Source organism: Sphaerodactylus townsendi, linkage group LG17 (assembly GCF_021028975.2).
Source record: "Sphaerodactylus townsendi isolate TG3544 linkage group LG17, MPM_Stown_v2.3, whole genome shotgun sequence".
NCBI lineage: Eukaryota > Metazoa > Chordata > Lepidosauria > Squamata > Sphaerodactylidae > Sphaerodactylus > Sphaerodactylus townsendi.
The window spans coordinates 23,782,527-23,808,850 of NC_059441.1; the positions used below are offsets into that span (position 1 = coordinate 23,782,527).

General features: G+C 48.0%; 1 protein-coding gene across 2 annotated transcripts; it reads right to left on the reverse strand.

Moving 5' to 3' along the window:
* HAPLN3 (hyaluronan and proteoglycan link protein 3) lies at nucleotides 1–25,789 on the reverse strand. 2 transcript variants are annotated; one of them, XM_048482186.1, is made up of 5 exons: nucleotides 25,488–25,789; nucleotides 13,338–13,500; nucleotides 10,086–10,454; nucleotides 5,119–5,421; nucleotides 1–2,057 (listed from the first exon to the last, which is right to left on the reverse strand). In XM_048482186.1, exons 2-5 carry the CDS (start codon nucleotides 13,450–13,452, stop codon nucleotides 1,777–1,779), a joined length of 1,068 nt encoding a protein of 355 aa, XP_048338143.1. In that variant the 5' UTR covers nucleotides 13,453–13,500; nucleotides 25,488–25,789; the 3' UTR covers nucleotides 1–1,776. The 2 variants fall into 2 exon arrangements, with proteins under 2 accessions (XP_048338143.1, XP_048338142.1); XM_048482185.1 differs by having other exon boundaries at nucleotides 13,338–13,491; nucleotides 25,488–25,788.
* Nucleotides 25,790–26,324: the final 535 nt, after the last annotated feature.

Below are 26,324 nucleotides of genomic sequence, written 5' to 3' on the forward strand. Positions count from 1 at the left end.
TGGGATTTGGAAGTTTTATTTTGAAGACATCCAAGGACACCCCCCCCCCCGCCCCGCCTATTTTTTTGGCAGCAAAACCAATATCCAGGTGTCAAATTCCGCTCATGAACATCATTCAAGTCTGAAGACTGAAGAGTTTTCTTGAACGGTGGGCTGGCAGCTTAACAGGGCTGCTTCCAAACTCGCAGGTGTCAATTCTGTGTACAACAAAGACAGCGTACACAGAACAGAACTGTGCCCATGAGCACCTTGTCTTCACTTCTTAAAGGAAAGCACATTTCTTTTTTAACTCCGGCCAGTGTTCGCACACGCAATCGCTGACCTGTCATCTGAAGCGGGAGAGAAGAGCAAGACCTTGCTCACGAGGTAGCCTGGCAGATCCTTTTAACCCTTTTAATTTTGTTCCATGCTGGGAAAGGCAAAGAGCACCACAGAACCGGAAGACTGAAAACCCAGACACACAATCATGGCCTCTGATACCACCATCTGTTTCCATCTCTCTCAGAAAAAAAAAACCCCTACTAATATTGTAATTTTCCTACAGACTAAATTATCTGTTGACAAGCTGTCAAACAGGGAATCTACTCAAGGCACACTATTGTGTCAACAGTCATGGCAGGTTTCCCCACCCACAAGTTTTCCCAGCAGCACAAGAATGCCAAATTGATGGGGGGGGGGGGGGGCGACACTCCCTGAAATCTCCCATGCCCCTTGTTGCATTAAGCAGGATGTGTGAACTGTGCAACCAAACAGGAGATGCATATTTAGAGTGAGGGATACATGCATTCATTCATCCTTCGCCTTCCACACAGACAAAAAGGAAACAACTTGCAAACTGCCCTGGGGACTGGAAGAAGAGGTGAGTTGGTGACGTTACAGGTGTTAGCCCTTCGGCATGCAAGCGTCCCACAGCCAGGAGAAAGGGCTTTTCTGCCGTTCATGCCGAGGGCTAGAATTGTGGGGTCTCGAGGGCAGCAGCATTGTGATGCAACCCCTTTCATGGGCCTTCACATGTTACATCTGTCTTCACCCTGAGAGTCCTAAGAAGCAGCCAAGGGGCAAATAAGGCTTATTCCGGATGATTTAAAATCAGCTGCTACTGCAAATCATTTGCTGCCACAGAGCTCCCCTGCCCTGTCATGACTCTCAACGCACCTGTACACCCACATAGCTGGATCTGCCGGGATCAAGAGATCATGGGTTGAAAAGATCTTGCGCTGGAGCTGAAGGGAAAATCTGGCATCAGAACCAGGAATCTTTTACTAAGGCTCATCTATTATCAGCAGCCTGAATAGCTGGCTTTGCCTGGGCTTGTGAGGGCTTGGAAGCTAAGTAGAGAAGGCCCAAGTTAATTCTCTCCAAGACACCTTAGGAGAGAAAAGGAGGGCACAAAACCCAACTTTTCTTCTGCTGTTGGGGTTGTCACGAGTCAATTGTAAGTGGACAACATGTTGTCTATGGCAGGTTCTATCCAGCCATACCTACATTTAGGAATTCTCAATGACCCAACCAAAAACTTTATCTCAGGTTTTTCCCTACTGCAGAATCCCACGGTCAACAGAGACGGGCATCGGCTCCAAGGCAGCTACAATACCCTTTCATTACAAAAATACAAAAACAAACAAGCCACAATGTTTTTTAAAAAATAAACACACCATTAAAAATGTCCCCCCTCTCAAGACTGGCCCTTTAAATAAGTAACTCTAGGGGGCGCCGGGCAGCCCAAGTCCATTCTTTGAAGGAGCTCCCCCCCGCCCCCCCAGTTCCACCTTCAGTTTAGTTCATCTTGTAACAGTAGACTCCATATTTGCCGTGTTTGGGAAAGCCAAAGCTTCTGACCCCTGGTTCTGGCGGGCCACACTTGGCCCGGGGAGACACGATGGGATACCGGACACTCCCGTCTGCCAGCCAGCCAGCATCGCAACGGTCCAGCTTGAGGAACTGCCAGGCCGAATAGAGCTGGCCCACCTTTGCGATCTCTGCCTTGTCGTCCTGGCACGCTTGCTTGGCATCTTCCAGGGTGAACTTCTGAGGATGAGCCAGGTAGTAAACGTTCCCTGTTGAGGGAAGGCGAAAACACGTTACTGAACAGCAGGGGGACATGTGCCACTAGTCAGAAATGCAGGGAATTGCAGCTCCCCCCCCCCTCATGTAGTACAGGTGGGGTAGAGTGTTGTAGAGCAGTGCTGTCCAACTCTGGCACTTCAGATGTTCATGGACTACAATTCCCATCAGCCCCTGCCATGCCAGCAAGGGCTAATGGGAATTTTAGTCCATGGATATCTGAAGTGCCAGAGTTGGATACCTCTGTGTTACAGTTCTGGACTATGATCTGGAAGACTGCAGGTTTGAATCCCCATGCTGCCATCGAAGCTCAGGGGGTGACCACAGGCTAGTCATACACTCTCAGCCTAACCCACCTCATATGGTTGTTGTGAAGAGAAAATGGAGGAGTGGAGAAAGGTGTAAACCATTTTGAGTCCCCACTGGGGAGAAATATACGTATGTAAGCACCATCAAGGTGGAGCCAACATATGGTGCCCCCCAGCAAGGGACTTTCAAGGGGCAAGAGGTGATTTATTATTGCCTATCCCTGCAGAGCCTTCCTTGGTGATCTCCCATCCAATCACTGCATCTGCTTATATTTCGAGATCTGACAAGATCAGGCTGTACTATGCTACCTCTCCTCCCATTGGAGAAAAAGGCATGCTAGAAATGAAATAAACAAATAAATAAAAGCAGGACCCACAACAGGACCAAGCCCTACCCCCGCCTCTCTGCAGGCCAGCTCCAGCCATCCCCAAGCTGCCCTGCGTGGAGGTGGGGGGCACAGCTTGACAGCGGGTGGCCCAGCCAGGGGCTGTGGCCACCTGTCGCTGTGCCCCACCCCCCACCTCGCTGAAGGGAGAGCTGGGCTCAGTGGCATGCTGCTGGGGTGCACACCATTTTGTTATGTAGGGGGGAGCCCAGGGACCTGTGTGCCCAGTGACAAGGGTGACCCCATGCCCCTGTAGGCCGTATGCCTCTGCCGACAGGACCTGTCTACAGAGTCTCTGGAGCCAATGTAGCTCTTCCACCTGCAGGTCTGTTGACTATTCTGACTTTTATTTTGTTGCTTCTTAATCCACACAGTTGGTACGAAAACAGAAAAGCAAAACAAAATAATTGCCTAATGATGTCTGGAGTCTTAGCATCAAAAGGCGCCGCCTACACATCCCACGCACGACTGCCAACTGAGTTAACTGCCAGACACACGTTTTGGAAGCACAGAAAAGGATTGCAGAGGAGTTGTGGGAGAATCTGGGACTGGCTTACTTACTATGGAGTCTGAGGTTGGCTTACTTCCCTCTTGCTTGTGGAAGAGGCAGGAAAACACTTTGGTTATAAATGCTTTGTTTCAAAAATTATTACTAATAATTATAGCCACTTTCCGAAGTACTAAAGCAGTTATAAGCCATACATATATTACCAGAGGTGGGATCCAGCAGATTCTCACAAGTTCCCGAGAGTAGGTTACTAATTATTTGTGTGTGCCGAGAGGGGGTTACTAATTGGTGATTTTGCCACGTGATTTTTGCCTTAGTTACGCCCCTCCTGTCAGCAGTAGCGTGCAGAACTTGAAGCAGTCTAGCAGGAAGTGCACCGGTGTGCGTGGCAGCCTGCGCCTGCATGCATTCGTTTCCCGCCCAAGGACCGGCGCAGCGGCTGCGTCCTTGCCACAGCCCCGCCCAGGAATGCCCTGCCCCCGGAATACCCGGCCACGTCTGTCGTGCCCCGCCCAGCCCCATTGGCGCTACGTCACAGTTTGAATCCCACCACCATGGGAACCTGTTACTAAAATTTTTGGATCCCACCACTGTATATTACCCAGAATTATTTATCACTCCTACTTCGTGGTTTACTCATGAAATCATTATCCGACTTTCCAGTGAGCAAAGGTTAAAAAGCTCAGCAATCTAAGAAATGGCAAACAGATAGCGCCACTTCACACATTTGAGATTCAATTTCATAGAGGGGAGTGGGAGGAGGGCTTGCAACTTGCCACGTTTCACTTGTCTTCTCTGCTTTAGCTTATTCTCAAGGAAAGGGGAAGACAATGTTTTTTTTTAAAAAAACCCATGTCATTGCCTACCAACTCCAACAGGCATGGTGAAAACAGCTAATTATAAACTGACTTTATCTATTGTGGGTTGTTCTTTTTCTTTTCCTCCCACTCCCCTTTTTCTAACTCAGCCTCAGTGATACACATGGGCCCCTTCCGCACATGCACAATAATGCACTTTCAATCCACTTTTACACTGGTTTGCAAGTGGATTTTGCTCTTCTGCACAGTAAAAACCAGCTACAAAGTGGACTGAAGGTGGATTGAAAGGGCATTATTCTGCATGTGCGGAAGGGGCCTTGGATAATCCGGATCACGCTTACTTCAATGCATGCATCAAGCAATGGTGGACAGAACTCCTCTCTTGGACTATTTGTTGATTATTTTTATATCTTGCTCTTCTTCTGAGGATTTCAGGGGCCAATTACCTACTGCTGGTGCTCCTTGGCCTCGCCTTGCTCTGGTGCAAAAAGGTGCACCAAAAGTGCTCTTGCTTTCCCCCGGGGAAAGGGAGAAGCACGCACAGGGCAAGAGGAAGTGCATCAGAACAAGAAATGTTGCCCCAACGCTCCTCCTCTCTCAGCGTACCACAAACAGGAAGCATGTCGGGACAAGATTTCTTGTCCCATGTGCTTCCTGTCCCACCACGCGTCAGAGCACTGGCGGGTAATCGGCCATAGTGTCAAATATGGAGACAATACATGGGGGGAAGTCACAACATCGCTGCAGGTTCCACAATGAGACTATGGAGCACACATCACAGTACATACTGGCTATCACTCCAGGAGACTCAGAAGCCTGCCTGCCGCTCTTGTTTGAGGGAGAACCTGTTGGCTAGAGATTGGACCTGGGACATTCTACGTGTAAAGCAGATGTTCCAGCACTGAGCCACAATCCTTTGCAGGGGACAGTCCTAGCTGGCAAATACAGAATGCCTGTAGGACCAGCAGCCAATGGCCCCTTTCCTTCCTTTGCCTCTGTCAGCACTCACAGCTAACTGGGGCATCGAGACTCACCTTTCAGACTGGAGGAGAAACAGAACACGTCAAAGCGATGCAGGTTTTTGTGGCGCTCTCCATAGCTCCGGATCCCAGCGGACAGAGCCGGTCCACCGCAGGCCTTCCGGGGCTGAGTGATGGGGTACTGGACCGTGCCGTCCGCCAGCCAACCCGCATTACACCAATCCAAACCCTCTTCCCATGACTTGAAGAGCTGCTCAAAGGAGGCGATTACGGCATCCTGTTCCCTGCAGGTCTTCTCAGCCTCGTGGAAATTGAGCATGTAGCGGCCATGCAGCGGCTGGTAAGGGAAGACAACCCCTGCCGGATGGAAAGGGGCGATCAGTCAACAAGGGAGGACCCAGAAGATTTTAGCCAACGGGGGCATGCTTCCTCTCTCCCCAGATGAATGACACAGCTCAAGGGCAGCCATTTGTTAGCAGAGCCACTCTTTATTTGTTTGTTTGTTAGATTTATACCCCACCCATCCCCCCGAAGGGCTCAGGGCGGCTACACAACAAAAAACACAATTAAAACATCAATAAAATCCTTAAAACATTATAAATAGACAACTGCAACTACCACATAATCACGGTGAAAAACAACTAAAAACAAACAAGATGGCATCTTCACTCAAATATCCCCTGGGAGGCCAATAAAGATGGATATCAGCCCAGCCAGCATCCTAACTCCATTTTACAGGAGTTAGGGAGGGACTCAATTGAGGGACTGAGGGACTGGAGCACCTTCCCTATGAGGACAGGCTGCAGCGTTTGGGACTCTTTAGTTTGGAGAGGAGACGTCTGAGGGGGGATATGATTGAAGTCTATAAAATTATGCGTGGGGTAGAAAATGTTGACAGAGAGAAATTTTTCTCTCTTTCTCACAATACTAGAACCAGGGGGCATTCATTGAAAATGCTGGGGGGAAGAATTGGGACTAATAAAAGGAAACACTTCTTCACGCAACGTGTGATTGGTGTTTGGAATATGCTGCTACAGGAGGTGGTGATGGCCACTAACCTGGATAGCTTTAAAAGGGGCTTGGACAGATTTATGGAGGAGAAGTCGATTTATGGCTACCAATCTTGATCCTCTTTGATCTGAGATTGCAAATGCCTTAACAGTCCAGGTGCTCGGAAGCAAAAGCCGCAGAAGGCCATTGCTTTCACCTCCTGCCTGTGAGCTCCCAATGGCACCTGGTGGGCCACTGCGAGTAGCAGAGAGCTGGACTAGATGGACTCTGGTCTGATCCAGCTGGCTTGTTCTTATGTTCTTATGTACAGGCCCTGCAGAAACTACTCAAGTCCTGCAGGGCCCTGATCTCATTTGGGAACATATTCCACCAGGTAGGAGCCAGGACAGAATGTGCCCTGGTCCTAGTCCAAGCCAGCTGGATATGTTTTGGACCAAGGATTTCCAGAAGGTTCTCCTCCAAGGAGCGGAGAAACCGAATAGGGCAATATGGGTACATTTAAAGGTAAAAGTAGTTGTGCAAGCAAGTTGTAAGATGTTGTGTGATGTGAGGCTACCACCAAGGAGGCCACGTCAAGAGTGACAGCCAAGCCACACAATGAACTGAATCACAAGGTGAACTCACATCACTTTAGGGTTAAAATGCACAAGGTGTGGCAGATTCATGATAAGAATATCCCTTTTAACAAAAGGATAATAATCATATGGGAGGTGATAAGATCAATTTCCCTCTGGATTGTTTTCATGATGTACCTTCCTTTAAAAGGTAAAGGTAGCTCTCTGTGCAAGTATGGGTGACATCACACCACAATGTTTACTTGACAGACTTGGTTTATGGGATGGTTGGCCATTGGCTTTCCCAGTTGTCTACACTTAACCACAAGCAGGTTCCCGCCCAACACTTTTGCCAAAACCTCACATTGGAATCACTGAGGAATCTGGAACTAAACAGCGGAGCCTCTCACTCCTGAATTACACATTTTTCGCCTGCATTTGGCTGCATGAAACGGCAAAATCCACTTGCAAAAGATCATTAGCGTGAATTGAAAGTGGATGGAAAGTGCATTACTCAGGATGGGCAAAATCTCCCAACATTTCAGCCTCTGTACTTAATAAAAACCCAAGCCACGGCTTCAAACATAATGCAATTAACTGTGTCACACTGGCGGTCTTCAAGCAGCAGCTAGACAAACATTTGTCTAGTCTATGTTGGTCCTGCATTGAGCTGGAGGTTGGACTAGATGGCCTGTCCAGCCCCTTCGAAGTCTATGATTCTAAATTATAGACTGATTCAACCATTACAGGCCTTGAGATCAAGAAAAATGACCAGAACCCATTTAGGAGTTTAGTAACCAGAATCCTCAGTCCTGCTAAATCCTGTGTATTCCTAACAATCCCAGGCAAAGAAAGGTCCTGATACCCAAGATGTTTTCACTAAAGCAGTCATGACCTGGATCTCAGTCTATTTAGGGGGAGAAGATTTGCAACCCCACAATCTGGAGGCATTCATAGCAATCGCATGCCCGCTTCTCCACATCAGAAATATACAGAATACATCACAGCCTTCCGTTTCTGATGGACGGGAAAGCTGTGAGCATAAATAATAGTGTAGGCTAGTGGTGACACCTGCTGGCCAGAAAGAAGAAGGGTCTTGGTTTAAGAGCCAGCGTGGTGTAGTGCTCAAGAGCAGGTGGACTCTAATTGAGAGAACCGGGTTCAATTCCCCACTCCTCCATATGAGTGGCAGAGGCTTATCTGGTGAACCAGATGTGTTTTCCTGCTCCTACACATGAAGCTTGCTGTGGGACCTTGGGCTAGTCACAGACTCTCATCCCAGACACTGGCTAGTACTTTAATGGGAGACCTCCAAAGAATATCAGGGCCTGTGGAGGCAGGCAAATGGCAAACAACCTATTATTATTATTATTATTATTATTATTATTATTATTATTATTATTATTATTATTATTATTATTATTATTATTATTATTATTATTATTATTATTATTATTATTATTATAGATTTCACAGCTGCCAGATCTCTAGCTGGTTGTTGGCCTTCATTACAATTTGAGCCTCACTATTATTATTATTATTATTATTATTAGTAGTAGTAGTAGTAGTAGTAGTAGTAGTAGTAGTAGTAGTAGTAGTAGTAGTAAATTTGGTATACCGCCCCATCCCTGGAGGGCTCTGGGCGGTGTACAACATCAACATCAAATACAACAACAAAAGGGATGAGTAAATAACAACCAATAAATACCTAACATTAAGAACTCAGTCCCATAAACTCTAAAATATTAATTTAATTTAAAACAGCGATTGCTACATGAAATTGGCGTCCCACAAAACCCTTACTTAAAAAATCCTCCTAACGAGGGAAGAGGGAAGACACATCTCTGAACGTCTCTTGCCTTGAAAACCCTAGTGACTCAGCAGTAAATAAATCCCTGAGATTTTTAGCTTCCATTTTTAACAAGGTTGTGGGGAGAAAGCAGACTACTATTTTATTCATTCATTCATTCATTCATTCATTCATTCATTCATTCGACTTAATAAACCGCTCTCCCCCGAGGGGCTCAGTCCTTAAGGATGCAGGGAGATACGTTGAATTCACAAATGAAGCTGAACAGGGTGGTACAGTCCTATGTTAGTAAAGCAGACCATGCCACTTCAAATGCAGATTGGGAATGCTAGTGTTGAATTCCATCCACATTTTAAAAAAAATTGCCAGTATAAAAAAAAATTAGCAACTCACAAAAAGAAAATCTGTCCACCTAGAATCTTTGATGCGGCAGTTTGCTATTTGTTGGGCGTCTGGGTTTTATGGAAAGGTAAATGCAGTTCATTCTGCCTCCTCATTCGGCTGGGTGTCCAGAACTAGCCTTTGGAATAGGAAGACTGTGCTCCCCCCTTTGTGAGGTAGGTGGGGCTGAGAAAGTTCAGACAGAACTGTGACTAGCCCAAGGTCACCCAGCAGAAACGTAGGAGTTTATCTTTTCTTTAGAAGTGGTTTCTATTGGTTTCTGTTTGTTTTCCTGGTAGGTCTTGCTGTGGGCTAGGTAGATCTGTGGATCTCCCCACTTTACTTTAAAGAAGAAGAAGAAGAGTTGGGTTTATATCCCCCCTTTCTCTCTATAGGAGACTCAAAGGGGCTTACAAACTATTTTCCCTCCCCCCTCACAACAAACACCCTGTGGGATGGGTGGGGCTGAGAGAGCTCCGAAAAGCTGTGACTAGACCAAGGTCACACAGCTGGCAAGTGTTGGAGTGTAAAGGCTAATCTGAATTCCCCAGATAAGCCTCCAAAGCTCAGGCGGCGGAACAACAAATCAAACCAGGTTCCTCCAGGTTAGATTTAAAGAACTCTAATGAACCCTAACAAATCCTTTCACAACTAGACTCTGGTTAAATCATACAATTTCCAAAACTATGACTCACCTCGAATACTAAGAACGCAAACAAATTAAAAGCAAGGCTATATCACCTGAGTCTGAAAGAAACACAACGCCCCAAAACCTCCTTTAAAGCAGCATTGGAATGCTCTACCTCACAGTGTAGTGGAGCAGCAGTGGCGGAGTGGTGATATATGATTTTTAGGCTATGTAGAAGTCCTACGGAGACCCATTTATTCACTGTCAACCGTTACAGCATTTTAAAGTTTAAGTTACATTATTGTACTAAATTATTTTGATCAATGTTACTAAATGGCGTTTGAACGCCACCCTGGCCCTGCCTGGATAGGTTGGGGTATCAAATTTAACAAAATAAAAGTAACTAAAGAACACAAGCAAAATGTAGCACTTATCTCACGTGGAACCAAGTAGATTTCCCGGTTGTTTCGGGGGTGGGCCTTCTCACCATGGATAATTGCTTGATTGACAGATAAGCAGGGCTGATCAATTTCTAAAGCCGGCACGTGGACCAGAAGAGCCCAGCTTTTCTTGGGGTGAAATCCTTGATGCCTTCATAGGTTCACATCAATGTGTGTACCCCCCCCCCCCCGCTTACCTTGCAACTCAAGATCTACAATCCCACTCTCGTCTTCTAGCCCATCGATGACCTCACAGCGGTACTTCCCATGATCATGCAAACGCAGGTCTCGGATCACCAGGGACACCTCTCCAGGGCTGTCCTGCTGCAGGTGCGTGCGCCCACGGAAGTCGCCAAAGCTGCGGTGCTTCAAGCCAGCAGCCACCAGCACTTCCTGGTCACTGGTGCTGTCCTCCCGCAGCTTGGACCACTTGATGCGGGTCCTGCGGGGCACGTCCAGTTGAGGGTCATAGTGGTAGTGGCAGGACAGCGTTACATTGGCTCCGCGATAGGTAAAGACGGGGTCGCCCGGAGTTTCTACCACCAGCCTTATGCCGTTGAAATGAACTGATGGAGAGAGAAAAGGGAGGGAATGGCATTACTGCACATGAAGCCACGTTATGAACTGAATAAAACCACCACACCATCTAGGCAGTGGCGTAGCTACTACGGGGCTGGGTGGGGACAGGCACCCTGGGCATACACCGTTGGGGTCACGTGGAGGCAGAAAACTGCCTCCCATACACCCCCTCCTTCCCCCACCCTTCCAGGCCCCGCTGCCAGCTAAGATAAGTGAGGTGCAGGGGGCAGGGGGGCCCATGGGCATGCAGAAAACTCAGAGCGTGCCCCGGGCTCTATTTTTTCTAGCTAAGCTCCTGCCTGTAGATGTGGTGTGGTTAAGAGCAGATGGACTCTAATTTGGAAAAGCAGGTTTGATTCCTTTCTCCTCCACATGAAGCCTGCTGGGAGACCTTGGGCCAGTCACAGTTCTCTCAAAACTCTCTCATCCCCAGGATGAGGACTTTCACACCGTCAACTGCATGTCCACAATGTGCTGTCAGTGACCCGACCCCCCCCAGAGGATTTTAAAAGCAGGTGATTAAGCCAGGACATTCCTGACTATCTGGTCCTTTTTTAATTGGAGGTGATGGGGATTGAACCTGGGACCTTCCACATGCCAAGCAGATACTCTGCCACCAAGCCACGGTCTCTCTCGAATCGATTTAGCTGTCTCCCCACAGAACACGTACCACAGCTTCAAGCCCAATCTGACCCGAGCATGCCTGAGAATTAAGTTTCAATCGGGAGTGCAGCTGGGTCAAACGGACCTGGAGAAGAGACAGAAACAAGGTTCTCTATACCTCAGTCCCGTCCTGACCACTGGAATATTTATGCACGTAGTATTTGTAGTACCTAACTCTGTAGTACCTCATTATCACCTATAGAGGGAGAGAAATCACTACTCATTGACTGGGAAGTAAAAATGTGAGCAGCAGACACTAACTGCAAATTTGGGTTTTCTTGCTGCAGAATTGAAGAAGAAGAAGAAGAGGGAGAGGAAGAGGGAGAGGGAGAGGGAGGAGGAGGAGAAGGAGAAGGAGAAGGAGAAGAAGGAGGAGAGGAGGAGGAGGAGGAGGAGGAGGAGGAGGAGGAAGTTCAGACAGAACTGTGACTAGCCCAAGGTCACCCAGCAGAAACGTAGGAGTTTATCTTTTCTTTAGAAGTGGTTTCTATTGGTTTCTGTTTGTTTTCCTGGTAGGTCTTGCTGTGGGCTAGGTGGATCTGTGGATCTCCCCACTTTACTTTAAAGAAGAAGAAGAGTTGGATTTATATCCCCCCTTTCTCTCCTGTAGGAGACTCAAAGGGGCTTACAATCTCCTTGCCCTTCCCCCCTCACAACAAACACCCTGTGAGGTAGGTGGGGCTGAGAGAGCTCCGAGAAGCTGTGGCTAGCCCAAGGTCACCCAGCTGGCATGTGTGGGAGTGTATAGGCTAATCTGAATTCCCCAGATAAGCCTCCACAGCTCAGGCGGCAGAGCTGGGAATCAAACCCGGTTCCTCCAGATTAGATACATGAGCTCTTAACCTCCTACGCCACTGCTGCTTGAGAACATTAGGGGAGTTTACCATAACTCTTGACAGGAGCTATCAAGAATTACAGGAGACTCCCCTAATCTCCCAAATTCTCCCAAATTCAGCATCAAAAGACCCTCAGATTTTGCAGTTAGCATCCACTGCACAAGCCGTTACCCTATTGCTCCTGATAAATACCAAAAGGAACAAACAAGGAACAATTGCAAAAGCCATACAGGAGACACTATCGCACCTTAACTAATCAATAATGTTTCTTTGGTTCAAAGCAAACTTAAGGGCAACATTTGCAAGAGTTCAGTGTCGAAAATAGGGGTTTTGTGCCACTGAAGCAGATTCGAATAGTTACAAGATTTCAAATTAGGATAAAAACTGGTTAGTGTCTTGATTTTTAAAAAACAAGAGCAATTCCTAGGCCAAATCCGAGCTAGCACCAGCAGAGCCGTAGCGAGGGGAAACTGTGCCCGGGGCACATGTGTACCCAGCGTCCCTGCCACGCCCCCGTCCACCCCCACCATGCCCCAGAGCGCCCCAGCCCGTGCTCCGGAGTGTGCCCAGTGTAAGACGTTCCCCTCGCCCCCTGGTAACTACACCACTGAGCATCAGTTACTCACAGTTCTGTTTTCCCAACTTCTTTAGGCCAACAGCAACTGCCACACAGTCCTGTAAGGCTCATACCTAGAACACAATTTCTTGTTTGCCCCTACTACCAGGGGTATATAGCCCCAGGACCTGGAGGATCCACTTCAGTTACCATCACCAACAGCTGTCACCCAAAACTCTCTTGACTCACAAAACAACACAAGAAAGATTTTCACAGAGAGGCAAACATCTGTTCCCATCTGGCTCTGTTTCTCCTTTAAAAAGAAAACCTCTGTCTTGCTCAAAGAACAGCATTAAAACCATACTTTTAATGGACATAATTAAAAAGTCTGTATCAAAAAACCAAAACACCAACAATAAAGAAAAATATACAATGTGGATAACTCATTACAAACAGCAAGGGGATCCCAAAATATACACTTAGAACTCCAAGCCTCTGTATAAGTGATATCCCTTCAGGGAAAATCGGAAAAGTAGCATAAGTTGGAAGGATTCCAATTGCCAGATGTTCAGCTGGATTCCTCCTCAGGAGATAGGCCACGTACAAACATCAGTTAGCAGAAACATCAGTTAGTAGCCGTATTGACCCGGGTGAGTTCAACACTTTCAACCTTGGTCTTCAGCCACAACAATTATATACAGAGAGTGACAAGGCATTTAACCCACAATTATAACTTCAATCAAACAGGCCACATGCATCCAAGCATAGTAGACTTCCCAAAGTCTGGGTAACATTTTTTACTGGTCCTCACTTACTTTCCCCATTTCCATTCCCTTTGTCGTGATCGTAGTAAAAGCCATTGTAGAATGGGAGGCCGCAGCGGCTGCTGTCTATTTGCAGCAGGATCACAGCTACCAAGAAATGGAGCATCACTTGAAGGTGGTTCTGGAAAGAAGGACCCCGGAACAGCTGCCAGACCAAAAGGAGAGAACAAAATCAGACTGGTTACTAGGCAAGGCTTTGACCTTTCCGGATCCAGGTCCCACCTTTAACCCCTGGTGGCAACACGGGACCTACTAAAAGGGATGCTAGATTTCCGCACATGCAGAATAATGCATTTTCAATCCACTTTCAATGCACTTTGCAGCTGGATTTTACTGTGTGGAATAGCAAAATCCACTTGCAAACAATTGTGAAAGTGGATTGAAAGTGTGTTATTCTGCATGTGTGGAAGGGGCCAAAGACTCTGTCCCCTCCTCCCAGGGTAACCAGAGAAAATCCTGACAGGAGAACCCAGCCCCAGTGAGAAGCAGAAGTGGTTTACCATTGCCTGCCTCTAAGCAATGACTCTCAACTTGCTTAGTGGTCTCCCATCCAAGCACCAACCCTCCTTCTGACATCTGACAAGATCAGGCTAGCCTGGGCAATCCAGGTCACAGTGGCTGGATTGTAGCCCTGAGCAGTTACACAATTAACTGGACTCATCTTCAACTCACAGGTTTGCTTGGTGGTCTCCCCGTCCAAGTACTAACCAGGACTGACCCTTCCTAGCTTCTGATATTCACCAGGTCGTGGTAGCTGTTTATAGTCCTTAGCAGTTACACAATTAACTGGACCCAGCTTCAACTCACAAGTTTGCTTCCCTTTTTAATGCAAAGGTTGATCTCATTTTTTTAAAAAAATGCAGCGACTTGAACATTTGAATGAATTTCCGAAGAACCTGCAAACTCCTCTCTGGCCAAAAGAGGGCACATGGCACCCCTGGAGTTTTTGCCAATTAGCTCAGGAATTTGACTTTTTGGCCTTCTGGTTAGACAAACTTTATAGCCCCCTTTGGTTACTGTCACTGCCCAGGGCGGGTATGTGTGTAAAAGGAGGGAGGGCAGACAGAGAGATTGACAGACTGTCTTTTTCACTTCTTCAAAAAGGCATTTGGCCCTTGCCTAGCCATATGTTCCAGGCACTGACAAGCTCCGCTTTCTGCAACCGCATTCGTCTCTGCTAAAAAGCGGAGGATTGGAAATATTTGGGGGCAGAAACAATCCTCCGTTAAAGACAGAGTCAGTGAAGTTACAGCACACAACAAGGGTTTTCCCGAAGGCCCAGAAGCAGAGACATGCTTTTTTTAAAAAAATCAAAATTGAATATAGGCTTACAACTTTAGGAGTGTATAATGTTTTTAGGTTGTGACCCTCCCTGAGCCCTGCGGAGATAGGGCAGAATACAAATTGTAAAAATAAATAAACTGAAAACAATTCAAAGCAGGAAAAGATTGCTGATCTCCAGAAAAGCCTCCGCTGTCTAAGCTAGTGCTCTAATCTCAGAGCAGAAACTCATACAGGAACACAACAGGCTCCCTCCAGAGGGGAGGCGCTTTTACTGCATCTGCATACAAAAGGAATGAATGCTTCGTTCATGCCCCTGATAGAAATAAGGGCAGAATGATTTGCCCGTAGAAAAGGGGAAACAACTTCACAGTCAAAAATACAGGAACGTAGCAAGGTGTCTCCTCTGTGGGTATTTTGTGCAGAGGTGTAGCAAGGGGGGAAAACACCCAGTGCATCCTCCGTCCCCATCCTGCCCTGGAACGCCCTCGCCGCACCCACTGATTTTGTGTCATGGGAGATTTTATTTATCTCTTGATGCATACTGGCACTCTTCTCACAGCTTGCCAGTGTGTTCCAGGACATGAATTATAAGTGAATTACTAGCACAAGAAAGATGGACACAGTTTTGATAGCCAAATACTCACAAACACAAAACAGGACAAATCCTGCTTCTCATGAACTTCTCAGCAACTCTGACTCCACGCTGTAGTTTACGGCAACAAGTCAGTGGGTTCTTAGCCAATCTAATAAAGCATCCCTTAATTCTATGGATTAATGCATTCTTTCTAGAGATATACGTTATCCTGGCAACGCCCCTGCAGAGTGTTACATAATGGCTAAGAGGATGAGCTATGATTCCAGGGACTCGCAATCCAACTCTTGACTTCCCTGTAAACACCTTAAACTGCCTTTGGGCAAGATGGCTTCCCTTTGATGGGCAAGATGGCTTCCCTGGGTATGCTTAGCCATTTCGCACAAAGGACACCCTTGAATATAAACCTCCACATCTTTTCGGAGCGATTTCTATCAAAACTGTCTGCGGGCCAAATGCAAAGTATTAACAAATCCAGGGCGTCCAGCAGACTTTGTCATGGCAAACCAAAAGGTTGCGGAGGGTTTCAGGAATGTAGATGGGGGACCCCAACCACAATAGACCATCTTTCTCAATCAGTGATGCCTTGAACAATTCAGCCTCCACGTCACCCTGAAGAGCCTCACAAATTAGTTGGGGCAGGGGTCCCTCAACCCCAACCATCCCAGTAGGATCCTCAGTGTAGGTAGAAGGTCTTTGAATAGTAGTTTTGTGGGCTTGCAATTGACCGCAGGTCACCACTCCCAACCCCAGCTGCTTTGGAGTCAACATGGTATCAACCAGAGGTGGGATCCAGCAGGTTCTCACAGGTTCCCGAGAGTAGGTTACTAATTATTTGTGTGTGCCGAGAGGGGGTTACTAATTGGTGATTTTGCCACATGATTTTTGCCTTAGTTGCGCCCCTCCTCTCAGCAGTAGCGCGCAGAGCTTGAAGCAGTCTAGCAGGAGGTACACCGGTGTGCGTGGCAGCCTGCGCCGGTGTGCATTCGTTTCCTGCTCAAGGACCGACACAGCGGCTGCATCCTTGCCAAAGCCCCGCCCAGGAATGCCCCGTCCCCGGAATGCCCAGCCATGCCCCCACTGTGCTCCGCCCATCCCCATTGGCGCTACACCACAGTTTGAATCCCACCACCATGGGAACCTGTTACTAAAAATTTTGGATCCCACCACTGGTATCAACCACCTCTTCCCGCTTACTGGCATGCTGAGGAAGGTGTGGGGGAAAGGAGTTTGGATTTATACCCCCTTTCTCTCCTGTAAGGGGACTCAAAGGGGCTTCCTCTCTTTTCCCTCCCCCCACCCCAACAACAAACACCCTGTGAGGTGGGTGGGGCTGAGAAAGCTCTGAGGAACTGTAATTAGCTCAAGGTCACCCAGCTGGCATGTGGGGCACAGGCTAGTCTAGTTCCCTAGATAAGCCTCCACAGCTCAAGTGGCAGAGCGGGGAATCAAACCCGGTTCTCCAGATTAGAGTGCACCTGCTCTTAACCACGATGCCACGCTGGCACCAGCTAGAAAGTTACTTTTCCCCAGAATGTATTTCAGAGTGAAATTAAACCTAACACAGAACTCGGCCTGTCGCAGTTATTTTGCAGTCGGTCCACATTTCAAAAGGGCAAGAAGTTCCCTGCAGGCAATGGCTCCATGCAGTCAGTGCAAACTTAATAGCCTTTCCTCCCACACGGCCCAATTCCGTTCAGTTTAAGAGAACTTGCAGGACAGGTAGGAACACAGGTACAGCTGCCGCTGGAGGAGAGCGCGCCCCCCCCCCCCCGGGCCACTTGCACAACAAAAGGTTTGGAGGGGTCAGCATGCCGCAATATGGGCTCCAAGTTAAACAGTTTCTTTAATACCTCAATGGCACTCTTGACACTCAGGTGACCAATCCAAGCAGCCCCCGGGCCCCTTGGCTTTCGGCCCCCTCCCCTTAGGTTTTAGTAGGCCTGTGAAGGGGAGCACAGTCTGGGATGACTGAGGAATAAAATTGCAATAGAAATTGCAAAAACCACGGAAAGACTGGAGCTGCTCCTTCGTGCAAGGAGCCTCCCAATCCACAACAGCTTATACCTTGCCTGGGTCCATCACAATTCCGGCTGCTGATATCCGGTAATCCAGGACATCCAGTTTGTCTCGGTGGAACTTATGCTTAGAGAGCTTCACATATAGCGAATTGTCGCTCAGTTTGGTCAATGCAGAGCATACCAACTCTATATGCTGCTCCAGGGTCTCCGTGTCAATCCATGTAAACCATGACCCCATTATAGATGGTCATGTAGCACCTCATTGAATCATAGAATCATAGAGTTGGAAGAGACCCCCAGGGCCATCAAGTTCAACCTCCTGAATTGCAGGAACACACAAGCAAAGCCCTCCTGACAGATGGCCATCCAGCCTCTCTTTAAAAATCTCCAAAGAAGGAGACTCCACCACACTCCGAGGTAGTGCATTCCACTGTCAGACAGCCCTTACTGTCAGGAAGTTTTTCCTGATTTTTAGGTGGAATCTCTTTCCCTTCACCTTGAACCCATGACTCCTGGTCCTAGTCGCTGGAGCAGCAGAAAACAACCTTGCTCCCTCACCAACATGACAATCCTTCAGATATCTAAACATGGCTATCATGTCACTTCTTAACCTTCTCTTCACCAAACTAAACATCCCCAGCTTCCTAAGTCTCTCCTCGTAGGGCATGGATTCCAGACCTTTGACCCTTCTAGTTGCCCTCCTCTGGACCTGTTCCAGGTTCATTGATCAAGTTCATAAATACTCCCGGACCTCCATCTCAGCCACCTCCCTTCTCAGGGTCTCATTTTCAGCCTCTGAATGGCGGAGGTCCCAATCCATAACAGCTAACCAATGGGACTCCCTGAACTCTGTGAGTTGAGCTCCATTCCAAGACATGTCCTCCCAACGGCACCTGAATGGCGCATGCAGCCACAAAGCCCATGCTGGGTCCAAGGGTGTTGCCAAGCCATGAAAGACAGCTCAGATCCACATCTACAGGTCTTGTGGGGGTAGGGACCACCGCCCCCCGCCCCCCATCTTGTTTGGAAGGATTTGAAAACTTTCCCCCTTGCTCATCCCAGGGCTCATTTTTCCCCCTCTTCAGTTGGTAGTGGAGCAGGGCCCCCACCTGAATTGGGATCACTGTCACCCGGACGACATCCTCCTGCAGGATGGGCACTAAGCAAACTGTTGTGCCCCTGGCTTTTCAGTAATGAGACCCTGTGTGCAGATGACTTCTTTATTATGAAATAGCATCAGGAATAAGCACTGAGACTTCGATTTCCAGAACTAAAGCACAAGCAACAAAGCACCCTCCATTATACCCCTCGTCATGCCCCCACAGCGCCGCCCCGCCTACTTGTTCCCAAGGGGGGTGGGATGGCACCCAATCAGTCCCACGGCCCAGACACAATGCAGCCTCCCCTGGGGTCAAAACAACCTACATTCCACACTACTGCAAAAGCTACAACAGCCGGTGTCTAATGAGCTGATAAGGCATTGCCTGGGAAGTGAGTGAGAAAATACAAATACAGAGAGTGAGAAAATACAACCACAACAATGAAGATGGAGAGGGGGAGAGGAGAGAAAGAGGATCCCATATCCCAGCCAGGAGACATGGCCGAATTAAACCTGAAATTGGTTGACCCTGACAGTAGCTTGTTCTGGAGCAGCTAAAATCAAGTATTCAGTTTCTTCAGTGATCTGGTCATAAGCCATTCCCACGTATTTGTAATAGTAGTAGTAGTATTTTTGGCAGTGATGAAGGGAGGGGAAACTGCCCGCGCGCCCCCTCCTGCCCCACCCCCAACATGTGACTGCAATGGTGGCGCCCAGGGCAATCCACACCAAAGCAGGGCTCAGGGCAGTTTGCAATAGGAAGATAAAAACATTGAAAGGATAATATCCTTAGGCAGTGGTGGGATCCAAAAATTTTAGTAACAGGTTCCCATGGTGGTAGGATTCAAACAGTGGCATAGCGCCAATGGGGCAGGGCGAGGCACGAGGGGGTGTGGCCAGGCATTCCGGGGGCCGGGGGGGCAATAATTTCTCTGTTACTGTAAAAAACTCTTACTGTAAAAAAAAAGTTCCTAATTTCCAGCTGGTATCTTTCTGTCCATAATTTAAACTCATTATAGCAAGTCCTATCGTCTACTGCCAACAGAAACAACTACTTCTCCTCTAATTGACTGCCTGTCAAATACTTAATACTTTCAAATACTTAGTTTTGTTTCTAGAAATCAAAAGAAGGATACTTTCCTTAAACAAGGAACTTTACCATATTACTAAAACATGTTTTTAAAACAGCCCAACAGGGAGAATTATCCCATTTTCTACCTTCGCTAACCAGCCACATAGGAAACAACAGGACTTTATGATTTGTGGACCAAATGGAATTTGTAACGGAAAAACAGACCCAATTAGTAACCCCCTCTCGGCACACACAAATAATTAGTAACCCACTCTCAGGAACTGGTGAGAACCTGCTGGATCCCACCTCTGTCCTTAGGATATAACAACTCCTCTAACTTGCTGGCACCTAAATCATCAACAACTCCTCACTGCTAAACAACATCTAATCTACATTAAACCACATCAGTAAAAATCATCACAGACCTTCAAAATAGGCCCAGCGGAAGATCTCCCGTCTTACAAGCCTTACAGAACGGAGAAAGGTCCATTACAGACTGGGTCTCCTTAGATCTGCTTTGGCAGGATCCAGTAGAAAAGTTCTTGGGCACAAACATGGCTCCCATTGAAGCCATGAAAAGGCCCTTGACCATGAGGGCTTCCCAAGACATGCCATGCTTCATTGGGGAGAATTTACATTGGCCCAACTTTAGCCCCGCCCTTGAGTTTCCTTTGCATTTCTGAAGAGCCAGCTGCTTAAGACATGAGTGAGCCCGCCATACCCTGCATAGGAACTTTAATGGATACAGTTTAGTTAAGTGGAAACTCCATGGTCAGAGCAGTATACTTCAGATGCCGGGGATAAGCCAGTGAGGCAGCCAACTCTGTCAAGCCCTGTTTGTGAGTTTCTGGAAGCATTCAGTCAGAGTTTGCACAAATGTTGACCTGGTCAGATTCTCATTTCCAGCAAGGGAATTCTTACACCATCAGCTGAGTCACTTCTGACCCTTCATGTTTCCCCATGCTTTTCACAATATCCTGCTCCTAACCTCATGTCATAGAATCTTAGAATCATAGAGTTGAAAGAGACCCCAAGGGCCATCAAGTCCAACCCCCTGCAATGCAGGAACACACATTCAAAGCACTCCTGACAGATGGCCATCCAGCCTCTCTTTAAAAACCTCCAAAGAAGAAGAAGAAGAGTTGGATTTATATCCCCCCTTTCTCTCCAATAGGAGTCTCAAGGGGACTTACAAACTCCTTACCCTTCCCCCCTCACAACAAACACCCGGTGAGGCAGGTGGGGCTGAGAGAGCTCAGAAGAACTGTGACTAGCCCAAGATCACCCAGCTGGTGTGTGTTGGAGTGTACAGGCTAATCTGAATTCCCCAGATAAGCCTCCACAGCTCAGGCAGCAGAGCGGGGAATCAAACCCGGTTCCTCCAGATTAGAATACACCTGCTCTTAACCACTACGCCAGTGCTGCTCCACTACACTGTGAGGTAGTGCATTCCATTGTCGAACAGCCCTTATTGTTTAGGTGGAATTTCTTTTCCTTCACCTTGAACCCATTACTTTTGGTCCTAGAAAACTCTTATTGTTGAGGGTGATTTTTGGCCAGTCACTTTCTTAACCTTTCCCACCTCACAGGGCTGTTGTAAAATGGAAAATACCAGACGTACGTATGTCACACTCGGGTTACTGGAGGAATGGCAAGATAATGGGATAGAGAAAGAAAATATGAACCTGCCCCAGGTTCGGCCTCTCCCTACCATACACCAACCATTTCAGGCATCCCACCCCCCAAAAAAACTGTCTCTGTGCTCTTCCGCAATCTCACCCCCTTCTGAAATGCACAGCTGACTCCTCAACAAGACCACACGAACTTCCGCATATTCTGACATCTGGTTCCTTTTCCAGCAACCCTCTGTCCCCAAGCCGTCCTTCGGAAGAGTACGGTCCTTAGTCACGGGTTCTTTCAAACCCCAAATTTATGTCCCTCCTTTTGTAACACTGGGGTGGACAAAAACTGCATGTTTCCCATTAAGATTCCCCTTGGATTCTGCTTCCTACAAGAGAGCGGGTGGCAAGCTGGAGAATTTGCCCTCCAATGCACTTTCCATCATCGCTTCTTTTTTAAAAAAATCATCTTTAACAGGACTGTCCTGGAACCCTGGCGCTTCTAGGGAATTTAAGAGACATTTGTCTTGGGCCCAACTGGATGCAACCCGACCCAACATGTGTGCTTTTAAGTCATCTTCATTCCTGTGCTCAAGTATAGGAATCACTTCTTTACATCCAGGAATGGGGGAAATGGCGCCCGGGGCAAAGTGGTGCCCCCCCCGTCTCCCCCCCCGCCTCCCACAGCCCCCTGTGCCCCCTGCCCGCCCCACTATGCCCCTCTTACCTGAGCCAGTGGCAGTCCTGGGCAGCTTGGCGGGGCCTGGCAGGGCGGGGCCAAGGGGTGCCCTGGGGCAGCCCTGCTAGGCTGCTCCTTCAGTCTGCTGAGCCTCCGCCACCTGAAAGAGCAGCCTGGTGGGGATGGGGCAAGCCAAGGGGGGAGGGGGAGGGGTGTGTGGCAATTTTCCACCACCCCCATGTGACTGAATGGGGGGGCACCCAGGACATTTGTTCCCACCCCTCCCCGTGGAAGCTATGCCACTGCTTACATCGTTGAATCAGCAGAAAGTGTTCTGTCTGGGGTGGGTCCAGTCAGTTAATTCTTTTTTTATGGTGGGAGAGCTGAAATCAGTCTCCCGGGATTAGTTTTATTTACGCATTTATTTATTTATTTAACTTGCAAGTCTCCCTTCCCCATAGGGGCCCAGGGCGCAAGCCGTCAATTAGAATAAAACCACAGGCAAGCCATAAAACCATAATACAATAGATGATTACCTCGTTTATATCTTAGCACCATAAACAGGGGGAATAACTTCATTAAAAATGTAACTATGATTCCCCATAATTCAAAACATTCATACTTCCACTAACAGGAAAGGGAAAGGGAAATACAGATTCCTGGGGCTTGACTGTAAAATTGCTATGGGGAAGAGCATTTCCCAGGGGACCACTTCTATAATCAGAATCCCCCCACCCCAAACTACTTTCCAACACATGGGAAACCCCACATTTTGGGAGTGTCTCCTTAAGATAGAAGAGTTTGAAGAACACTTTGGATTTATACCTCCCTTCCTCTCCTGTAAGGAGACTCAAAGTGGCTTATAAACCCCTTCCTCTCCCCACAACAGACACCTTGTGGGGTAAGTGCAGCTGAGAGAGTTCTGAAGAACTGTGACTATCCTGAGGTCACCCAGCAGGCTTCATGTGGGGGAGTGAGGAAACAAATCTAGTTCACCAAATAAGAGTCCGCCCCTCGTGTGGAGGAGTGGGGAATCAATAACAATACAATACAAAGACCTTTAGTAGGCATATTTGCGCTACATAAAATTACAAGAAAAGGAATAACGTATGCTGTTAATTCACTCTTAGCGACAAGTAGTGAGCTGCTTTTCCCAAAATCAGAGGATCATTACTGTTAAATAGTTTTACCACGCAAACTTTGGGAGAGGCTTTACCTATGATCAATGACAACAGAGCCTCCCTCTGTGAATTCTATTTTGGACAGTAACATACAATGTGCTCCAATGTTTCCACCGCGGTAGGACAATGTGGGCTAGGGGGAGCTTCAACCTTGTAAAAGGGCAGGGGAGAAGAACCCAGAAGTCAGAACCCAGCGTTGTTTGGGATCTGAAATTTGTAACAGATGTGTACCCATGTCGGGATTGATACCCAGGTGTAGCATGATGTTGTTGCATGGCTGATTAAATATTGTTGCTCCTGATCAAGTTGTCTAGTTTTAATTAGACTGTATATTTCCTGGGGGTCCCTCATCGCTAACTCCTCCAGGGAAAAACCTAATCAGGTGAGTTTACCCATGATTGTGTTGAGGGGGGAATCAAAACTGGTTCTCCAGATTCAAACATCTCAACCACTCCCCCATGCTGGTTCTCAGATGCCGTTTTTTAATTCTCTTACCTATTCTAGCATTAATCTCAGATGCCGTTGTTTCTTAACGTAATCACAGTGGGATGTATTTTAGGGAAAGGCTGGCTTTCCACATTGATTGGCTGGAAGACTAAAAGGCGAAAGCTGATCTTACCATAACCATTCCATATTTCAAAACTAGATGGGAACGGATGATACAGAAGAGCAGGAAGAACAGAATTCTCATAGAACTGAAGAGCTGGGAGGAAGAGCTAACAAAGCTTTTTACAAACCACAATGTTCCCATTTGTTTCTGAGACGCCTTTCTGATTTTTACACGGGGAGAAGCTTTGGAAGAGACACAAGAACCAGTTTAAACTTCCAACCTGAACAGGAAATTCTCCAATGCTCTTAGATAAGCTCTATGGAATGAAGGTCAAGATGCATAGATTAGATCTAACTGGAAGCAGCCAATGATTGCTAGAAGCAATTTCAGGACTGGGCTAAAATTTCCAGCTATAGACCCTGGAACTCATCTGGCAAGAACAGTGACAATAATTCTATGCACATTTATTTAGGAATTCGCCATACTATTCTGTAGAGCTAATGGCACCAACTTGTGAAGAGTTACTCCTATAACTAAGCCCATTGATTTCAACCAGCTTTGGCTGCCGTCTCACATTGCATCGCTGTTCAGACATGCACAGCATGATAGCAGCCCAGGAAAGAGGCGTGTACTGCTTTCAAACCACAGGTCATCCCAAAACACATCCCACGGCAAAGGAGCATCTCAAATCCCAGAAAACTACACTACACAAAGCTTTCATATGTTGGTATCACAAAGGTTACATCAGTCCTAAACCCTGTCCAAAGCGAGAGACAAGGTCCTTGTTTATTGCTAATGGGACCTGGGACCTGTCACAGTTTCAATGGCCTATAACATGAAGCTGTCCTGATAGGTTGAGGGCAGCAATAGGATCCATCGTATGTGGCCTGCCATTCCCCTCCTTTGCCTTTCCCTTTCTCTTTTCCCTTTCCTTTTGAGTCCATGCTGATTTTGTTTATTTCATAGAATCATAGAGATGGAAGATACCCCAAGGGCCATCAAGTCTGACCCCCTGCAATACAGGAACACATAATCAAAGCACTCCTGACAGATGGCCATCCAGCCTGTCTTTAAAAACCTCCAAAGGAGACTCCACCACACTCCAAGGCAGTGCATTCCACTGTCGAACAGCCCTGACAGTCAGAAGTTTTTCCTGATGTTTAGACAGAACAGCCCTTCCCCTTGAACCCGTGACTCCTGGTCCCAGTCTCTGGAGCAGCAGAAAACAAGCTGGCTTCCTCAACAATATGGCATCCCTTCAAATATCTAAACATGGCTAACATGTCCCCTCTTAATCTTCTCTTCACCAAACTAAACACCACCAGCTCCCTCAGTCTCTCCTCCTAGGGCATGGACTCCAGACCTTTTCCCATTTTGGTTGCCCTCCTCTGGACACGTTCCAGCTTGTCAATGTCCTTCTTGAATTCACAATCAAGTCACAATAAAACATCTTCTTGCTCTAGTACACATGACATTTAAATCCAGTTGTCCTGGGATGGGGGAGACCCCAAAGACAAGCAACAGCAACCATGCCTGGGCCCATGGCACACTTTCTAATTTACTTACAGGCTTGATCCAACACTTACCACTGGAGTGCATTAACAGGGAAAGAGATGCTCAAACCTACTATCTTCTAACCACCTGTTGTGAACACTACCTTGCTCTCCCTAGGAGATAGGGGGAAACCCCACCCTCTCCTTCCGTGCATCTCATGACAGCAACTTCATCTCCTCTTAAGCACCCCCCCCCCAGATTTTCAAGCCGTCACCCCCCCCCCCGCCTCCACGCCCCCAAAAGCCCAATCGCCTCCGGGACACGTTTGCAGCACGGCGGAGCGCCCCGCACCTGCGGCTGCAAACTTTTGAGCCGGATTCCTGCACGCAACGGGGCGCATCCTGCCAGCTAGGAACTCAGCCCCTTCCTTCTCAGGCGATGCAAACGAGGTACTCGGGTTGTGGGATGGGAACAGGGCTTTTCCTTACCCCCACCCCCCTCTCCCCGCCCGCCAACCCGGCTTTCCTGCTTCCAGGATGCCCTTACTTACAAGCGAGCCGGTGCCTTCGGGAGGAAACGAGCAGGGAGAAGCGCCTGGGTTGCTCCTCGCTCCGGAGTGAACGTGGAGGCAGAGCAGCCAGTCCGGTGGATTGGGCTGGAGTGGGGGGTGGAAGGAAACTCTCCCGGGCGAAGACCGGCCCCTTAAAGGAGCAAGCGCCCCTTTCCGCAAAGAGTGGCAGGCAGGGGCGGAGGGGGCGCCGCCGAGGAGGGGGGGGGGGCGTCCTTTGCCGGCGTGCGCGGAGCCACCTCTTTCCTTACGGCCCGCGGCGCGGTGTCGACCTTTGCAGCCAAGCCGGTGGAAAATTACCAAAGGCCACGGCTGTGCGTGTCAATTGCCCTCCAGTGGGTGGAAATTGCCCTGCCTAGCAGGGACCCAGCATTTCAAGGCAAGAGACTGGCAGAGCTGGTTTGCCACTGCCTGCCACTCACAGCGACCCTGTTGTTCCTTGGTGGTCTCCCATCCAACTAAGTGCTACCAGAGGTGGTTTGCCATTACTTGGCTCTCCATAGGGACCCTGGGGTTCTTTGGTGGTCTCCCATCCAACTAAGTGCTAACAGAGGTGGTTTGCCATTACCTGCCTCTCCATAGCGACCCTGGTGTTCCTTGGTGGTCTCCCATCCAACTAACAGAGGTGGTTTGCCATTACTTGCCTCTCCATAGGGACTCTGGTATTCCTTGGTGGTCTCCCATCCAACTAAGTCCTAACAGAGGTGGTTTGCCATTACTTGCCTCTCCATAGGGACCCTGGTGGTCTCCCATCCAAGTGCTAACAGAGGTGGTTTGCCATTACTTCCCTCTCCATAGCGACCCTGGTGTTCCTTGGTG